The sequence below is a fragment of the Myxocyprinus asiaticus genome, chromosome 26 (genome assembly GCF_019703515.2).
Source record: "Myxocyprinus asiaticus isolate MX2 ecotype Aquarium Trade chromosome 26, UBuf_Myxa_2, whole genome shotgun sequence".
Taxonomy (NCBI): domain Eukaryota; kingdom Metazoa; phylum Chordata; class Actinopteri; order Cypriniformes; family Catostomidae; genus Myxocyprinus; species Myxocyprinus asiaticus.
This window is the reverse complement of record NC_059369.1, coordinates 31,766,567-31,774,386: the sequence shown is the minus strand read 5'-3', so window position 1 is coordinate 31,774,386 and position 7,820 is coordinate 31,766,567. Positions and strand designations below refer to the sequence as shown.

At 39.4% G+C, this 7,820-nt stretch overlaps 1 protein-coding gene across 1 annotated transcript; it reads left to right on the top strand.

The window, feature by feature from the left end:
- The first annotated feature begins 2,310 nt into the window (after window positions 1-2,310).
- LOC127416642 (extracellular calcium-sensing receptor-like) lies at window positions 2,311-7,629 on the top strand. Its single transcript, XM_051656084.1, has 6 exons — window positions 2,311-2,580; window positions 2,798-3,092; window positions 3,740-4,525; window positions 4,815-5,036; window positions 5,234-5,357; window positions 6,108-7,629. The coding sequence occupies exons 1-6, from the start codon at window positions 2,363-2,365 to the stop codon at window positions 7,019-7,021; spliced, it is 2,559 nt and encodes an 852-aa protein (XP_051512044.1). The 5' UTR covers window positions 2,311-2,362; the 3' UTR covers window positions 7,022-7,629.
- The last annotated feature ends 191 nt before the right edge of the window (window positions 7,630-7,820 follow it).

The window sequence follows — 7,820 nt, the reverse complement described above, 5'->3', positions numbered from 1 at the left end:
CTGCTGCTGCCCAATTAGGCATACATTAAATCTCATGTAGCAGATCTAGACAGGTGGGAACTGGGGATGGAGGTGGGTTTTAGACGAGGCTCTTTAAGCGCACTGCGGTGAACTACTATCACAAGACTGAGCTACTTAAATGCTATGCAAAGAGAGAGAGGTGCGAGCTGATTGGCTCCTCAAATATAAGCTTAATTCCTCTAGTGGCTCACACGGGGAACCCATACTGCCCTGGCCTGTAGTATGGTGTCGAGCACTGGCTGTGGCAACCCAAGTGTGTCAAACTAGCTCCGTTCAGGGGCCAAACATAAAGTTAGGGTTGGGGATGCCAGATAGTGCCTTGAGCTTCCGAGAGCAGATCCTCAAGGGAATTTCCTACTGGGAATCTGTGTAGCAAGCCAGAGGGCACAGTTGCTCGTCTGTGACCAACAGGGTCTGAACGCTCAGTTCAACCATTTTTTTTTTTGGTAAAAGCTGGAAATACGCTATTTTTGAGTAAAGTTTTGTGCCTCATGCAACCGCAATGGGGTTTGAAAACTTCACTGGAATATGTCAGAAGTCTGGCATGGAGCACACAGCAACACAAACAGTAAACACACTGTAAACATGTTCTCGTTCCCAGCATGGAACAGCAGGGAATGCGTGAAGCAAATTCCTGACAAATTTAGCCAAGGGTGTCACTTCACAGACACCAGGCTGCACATAGACCTTCCAATTCCCTGGACAGAGATCTTGGTGGCCAGAGCACCAATTCATGGCATGGTGCATTTAACAAGAACCGCAAAGGTGGCAGCACCAGACACCTGAACCCTCACTGAAAAGGAGAACATCGTATTCCCGACATGCGGGCAGAGATGAGGAATCCTCCACTGGCGATTCGTGGGCAGTGAGGAAAGGTGTACAGCAAACTGGAAGGAAACCACACTTCCCAACACATGGGCAGAGACAGGCAACCAACAGATACACGAGACAGCACCAACTAGACAAAGAGAGCAAGGTTAGCCACTTGAGAGCACAAATAATAATCTAGCGAAGACAGTGAGGGCATACAAGGATTAAGTAGGGAGTGCAATCAGAGTGAAACAGGTGTAGCTAGCACGTTAATCAGTGACATGATCAGCGCCTTCCCAGGAACGATCAATGTTCCCATGGAAACACTGATCATGCATGCTGGCTCCGCCTTCAAGACATGAGGGAGAGAGAAAAACAAAACAACATAATAAACTGGCAAACTCACCGGAGCCGTGACTATATATATATATTTATATATATAGCTGGGAAGGACCATGTGAAGGTTAGTGGGTAAGTTGTGAAATGTCAGGTCAAGGTATAATCGTAACACGCTCCCCCTCCTGGTCTGGCTTGTGAGGGGAATGGTGGCCCGGCATCCTGGCTCGGTGGCCGTGATGTGTGCTCCAGTCCCCGGTTTTTAAAGGCAGCGGTGATGAGGCTCTTTGTTGACTTCAGGTTCGCCCCATCATGCACTGCCAAATGGGGAAAAGTCACTGTGCCCCTCCTCTCTCCTGTTCACTCCCGTCGGGAGCCAAGGGCGGCTGATCCAAAGGGCAGGGCGTCACTTCAGGGGAGGAGGTCATTATGTCACATCTGTTATATGACTATTTACTTTCATTAGGTCAAAATGTGTAAACATGAAATACTGTATGTTCATAATTACAAAATCATACTTTTGATGACCTTTGAATGTAAGCCATTCTTGGTCTCATATTACCTGCTCGCTGCAATACTTTTATTTAATTTATTTATAGATATATTTATTAGCTTTATTAGCTTGCAACAGTGACATTCAAAATTAATATGTGAATTCCAAATATTAGTCTATAAATACGTAATATTTATTAATATTTTTTATTTGCTTGGCTCCTTAAAAGCAACTTGAATCTAAAATTAATTTGAATTAATTTTTCATTTATTTTAAGTTTTCTTGAGATGCTTTGGATTTTTGTGTACTTGAAAAGTAGATTGCTTTTTATTTTTTGTGTCCCTGGAATATAATTAATGTCTGAATGGGATAAAACAAATCTCTTGCTAAATAAGCAGGAAGGGGAGGTTAAAGAAAATATTAAGTAAATATGCTTTCATCCTGACATTTCTCTTGGGGTAGGCAGGGGGTGGGGTGAGCTTAAAGAAGGCAGGACCTGGTTTTGGTGTTTTGAAACTTTATAAAACTGTACACTTGAGGCACATACTGTTCTTATGATTGACAGATATGATATGTTAGTCACACCCTCTTAGTTTTCCAGTTGCAGAGTTACAACATTGACAACAGTAGTGACTGTGATGGGTATTTAAACAAGACCTTGCTTGCCTGACATTTGGAGTGCTTCCTGGTTTAGCAGGAGAAATGCATGTAAATCTTTTATTGGTAGTGACAGTTCTCTGCATTGCCAGCGTGTGTGGAATTGATCCAGTCACCTGCATCCTGCAAGGAGACCCTCAACCTCCTACCCTCTTCAAGGACGGAGACTTTGTTATTGGAGGGGTTTTCTCAATTCATTACTATCTGAGGACAGAGAAGAACACCTACATTAGACGGCCACAGCCACTAGAGTGCGGTGGCAGGTTAGCGTTTAATAGAGGATTGAATACAATCCATAAAAGAGCAGCATTGACAGATGTTTATTCCCTTTTTCTTGTTCTGCATAAATGAACTAATCAGAGCTAAAAAGATATGTAAAATCTTAACTGGTGTGTTTTTTTTTTTTTGTTTTGTTTTTGCTTTTTAAATAATGTTCCAATAATGTTATAATTTAGTTTTTCAATGTCTGTACCTCAACAGCATGGACTTCAGAGAGCTGCGCTTTGCTCGTGCCTTGGAGTTCGCCACCCAAGAGATCAACAACAGCTCAGATCTCTTACCGGGCATCACTTTAGGCTACAGTATATATGACTCTTGTGCCTCTGTGGCCATGGCAATAAAAGTAGCGTTTCAGCTTGCCAACGGGCTAGACCTCATATTTAATGACACTGGTTCCTGTGCAAATTCTACTGCTGTTACCGCAGTAGTCGCAGAATCTGGTTCCACGCCTTCTATAAGCATTTCAAGACTCCTCAGTCCTTTTGGAATTCCACAGGTGCCTGCCCAACTTGTCAATTTCATGCAAGTTTATTTATTTATTTATTTATTTATTTATTATCAGTAATAATATAGCCTATTTCAATATTCATTATTGTTTAGCTATCCGTTTTTGTTTGTTGTAAACACAGTCACAAAAGCAGTGAGGGAAAAGTTTAAGAGCCCTTGTGTCAGAGTGAGAGTTTAAGAGCCCTTGTGTCAGAGTGAGAGTCCATTAACACAGGACGCGGTAGACGCGGCGCAACGGATTGGAAAGTTATTATTATTATTATTATTATTATTATTATTATTATTATTATAAATGTTAATTAATTTGCATCTTTTTTTTTTTTTTTTTTTTTTTTTTTTTTTGTTGTTGTTGTTGTTGTTGTTGTATTTATTTTTTTATTTTTTACTTACACTGCGTTTTAAAACAAGATGCGCCATGACGTATAACGGCCAGATAAGTCCTTCTACACTGACGTGTCTATATGACCAGTCTAAATATTTATTATAAATAAATAACAATTGTTAATTGTGCAGGAGAAAGGCAAGAAGGCGTTTTGAGTGAACGGATCCTTAAAATGTGTGATCCGCGTAATGAAATCTATAGATGTTTTGTGGTGGGTTACTAACTTTTTTCCTCCACTTTCTGGTACATAATAGGTGAGTCATTACGCAACATGTGCGTGTCTCAGTGATAAACGGCAGTATCCCACTTTCTTCAGGACCATCCCCAGCGACCACCATCAAGCGGCCGCTTTGGCACGGTTGGTCAAGTACTTCGGATGGACGTGGATCGGGGCTGTTCGCAGTGATTCAGACTACGGGAACAATGGCATGGCATCATTCCTGAAAGCTGCGGAAGAGGAGGGAATCTGTGTGGAGTATTCGGAGGCCTACTACAGGACCCAGCCTCGCAGTAAACTCAAGAGAGTCTCAGATGTCATTCGCAGGTCAACGGCTCGAGTAGTAGTTGCTTTTCTGGCCCCGGGTGACATGAGACTTCTCTTGGAAGAGCTGAGCCAGCAGCCTCCTCCCCGGCTACAGTGGATTGGCAGTGAGGCGTGGGTGACAGACTCAGAATTGCAGCGGTTTAATATGTGTATTGGTGCTGTGGGCTTCGCCGTTCAGCGCTCTGTTATCCCAGGTTTGCGTAATTTTCTACTTGACCTCTCTCCAGGACAGGTGCTGAAATCTCCCCTGTTGACGGAATTTTGGGAGAGCGCATTTAGTTGTAGTTTTAAACGACAGACAGGTTCTCCATCTGTTCTGCCAGCATGTGATGGCACAGAGAACCTGCGTGCATTACAGAACCCGTATACTGACACGTCCCAGTTACGAATCACTAACATGGTCTACAAAGCCACATATGCTATAGCGCATGCCATACATGGCACTCTCTGTACCGACAAGCACTGTGACAAAAACATTAAAATTGAGCCCCAACAGGTAAGTGTTTTCATCATGGAATAATTAAATATATAAGCCCATAAATATGTATTAGGCTACAAAAGAGATTTAAAATATTTGAATATATTTGGAACATTCTTTTAGTTTCTGTGAACTGTTCACTTTTATACAAACAAGCACAGGCAGTATTTCAGCACAGTTTATTTTTGTTTATTTTTTTTTTTATTTTTATTTTATTTTTTTATTGTTTTTTACAAATAATATTTCAGTAACACTAAAAATCATAAAGATGTCTAACATAACTTAATTTCTTATATCCATCATTCAGGTTTTCGATCAGCTTAAGCAAGTGAACTTCACTAGAAATAATTATTCTGTTTCATTTGATGCCAATGGGGATCCTGTGGCCACCTATGAACTTGTGAACTGGCAGCCTCAGAAAGGTGGTTCAATACATTTTGTGACTGTGGGTCACTATGATGCATCCCAGCCAAAAGGCCAAGAATTCAGTCTGAGCAGTGCGATCATTTGGAATGATGGCAGTGAAAAGGTACACTGTAAAAACTGTTTCATTAGGTACTGTAACCTAAAAAATGTGCTTCGTGTGGTAGCATCTATATTAACTAAATCAGCCTGTCAGATTGAGTTACAGCAACGAAAACACTTTTAATAGATTAGATTAAGTAGAAATACTGTAGATCCTTGAGGTAACAATACTATGTGATTGTGAATATCTGTCACCTCCAGGTTCCCACATCTGTGTGCAGTGTGAGCTGTGACCCAGGCACTAGGAAGGCTGTGCAAAAAGGAAAACCTGTCTGCTGTTATGACTGCATCAACTGTGCAGAAGGAGAAATCAGCAATGAGACAGGTAATTTATTTGGAAATATGTTTCTGAATAAATCACCCAGGATTCTTATGTATCACATCATTAAGGATGGGAATCATAAGCATTTTAACAATTCTGGTTTCAGTTCCATTTAAAGATTCCATAAATGAAAGTACTTTTGAGGAAAAACCATATTGATCGTAACTAATATATTATACCATTCACTACACACACACATATATATATATATATATATACAGTATTTTAAACAAATACTATTTTTACTAAAATATTTTTAAATGTTTATCAAGTAACCAACTAATTCAGTAAGTGAGTGAGCCATTTTAGACCGTTGAGTTTGTCTGCGAGTAGTTTTGACTGATTCATAAAAAAGAACTTGTCCTTCATTATGAAGACTATTCTGGTTGCTTGCAAAAACCAATATACAGTGCAACCAGTGGAGTCCTTATCATTCTTGAAAGACACTTATAGGCCTTTTGGGTAAATCAGACCATACGATAGAAAGATGTGTATATTTATTTTTGTAATTATTTTTTTTCATTACTTTGCTTCACCCGTTCTTGCTGTCTCACTACTTTCAAATCAAGCAATAGATTCTAGACGCTATAGATTCTGTGGCACAGGAAAGACTGCCACTGATTATTTTAGTACAGTGTTCCATCCACAACAGTGGAAGAATGCAGATATAAAAAAAAAAATTAAATAAATAAAAATAAAAATAAAAATTCTATGTATTACTGGTGAAATAAGCACAGATTCTTCATGTTTCAGATTCTTTAGATTGTCACAGATGCCCACCTGAGTACTGGCCCAATAAAGATAATGATAAGTGCCTTCCTAAACCAGTGGAGTTTCTGTCCTGGGATGAGATCCTCGGAATCATCCTGGCTGCTTTCTCTATTGCTGGCTCTTTAGTGACTTTGAGCATGGCTTTAGTGTTCTACAAAAACAGGACCTCTCCCATAGTTAGAGCCAACAACTCAGAACTGAGCTTCCTGCTGCTCTTCTCACTGACTCTGTGTTTTCTCTGTTCTCTCACTTTCATTGGTCGACCTACTGAGTGGTCCTGTATGTTGCGTCACACAGCGTTTGGGATTACTTTTGTCCTCTGTATCTCCTGTATTCTGGGGAAAACAATTGTGGTGTTAATGGCCTTCAAGGCTACACTCCCAGGTAGTAATGTCATGAAATGGTTTGGACCTCCTCAACAGAGACTCAGTGTTTTTGGTTTCACTCTTGTGCAGGTCCTCATCTGTGTACTTTGGTTAACAATATCCCCTCCATTTCCTTACAACAATATTAAACACTACAAAGAAAAGATTATACTAGAATGCAGTTTGGGCTCTGCAGTTGGTTTTTGGTCTGTACTGGGTTATATAGGACTCCTAGCTTTCCTTTGCTTTGTTTTAGCTTTTCTAGCCCGAAAGCTGCCAGATAACTTCAATGAGGCAAAATTCATCACATTCAGTATGCTCATATTCTGTGCTGTATGGATCACTTTTGTGCCTGCTTATGTCAGTTCTCCAGGAAAGTTTACTGTAGCTGTGGAGATATTTGCAATTTTAGCCTCAAGTTTTGGCTTGATTTTCTGTATTTTTGCTCCTAAGTGTTTCATTATTATTTTTAGGCCAGAGCAAAATACCAAAAAACAATTAATGGGTAAAGTACCTTCAAAAGCCCTTTGAAATAAAATTTCATTTAAATTTTTTCAGTCATTCCCTTTTAGTATCTTAGCAGAATTAGATGACTCTGTGAATCTGTATGGCACCTCTTCCATTTCTCTGCCAGTTTATGACGTCATAGCACTCTGAGACACACAAAACAATCACTGAAGATGTTCACACACACACACACACACACACACACACACACACACATACACACACACACACATTGGTGGGGCTATCCTTATGAGGACTCTCCATAGACATAATGATTTTTATACTGTACGAACTACAGATTCTATCCCCTAACCCTACCCCTAAACCTAACCCTCACAAAAAACCTTTATGAATTTTTACATTTTCAAAAAAACATTTAGTATGTTTTTTAAGTGATTTGAATTATGAGGACACTAGAAATGTCCTCATAAATCACATTTATAGCATAATACCCTTGTAATTACCAGTTTGTAACCTAAAAAAAAATATCCTCATTAACCACCCAAACCCGCTCACACACACAACACACACACACACACACACACACACACACACACACAAACCAAACTAAATGTTTAACATCATATTCTGTGATTTTAATATAGCTGTGTGTTTTAATGTTTGTTTTAATGTTTGTGCAGAAATAATTGGTTTAATACATAAGATAGAAATGTATGTTATGCATGAAATAATAAGTATGCATGAACTGTATACTGTAAATATTTTTGTTATAGCATTTTTTCAACTGTTAAATAAAGGTGCACATATGTCAATTTGGGTACTTCATTCTTTAAAATTAAATACAAAGAAAAGGCTTTGTATT

What these genes read in the sequence shown, in the direction of transcription:
- LOC127416642 (XM_051656084.1), top strand. Translation starts at nt 2,363, where the DNA reads ATGCATGTAAATCTTTTATTGGTAGTGACAGTTCTCTGCATTGCCAGC. An exon ending in GGAATGATGGCAGTGAAAAG is followed by an intron (nt 5,037 to 5,233) that starts GTACACTGTAAA and finishes TGTCACCTCCAG; the next exon opens with GTTCCCACATCTGTGTGCAG. An exon ending in AGAAATCAGCAATGAGACAG is followed by an intron (nt 5,358 to 6,107) that starts GTAATTTATTTG and finishes TTCATGTTTCAG; the next exon opens with ATTCTTTAGATTGTCACAGA.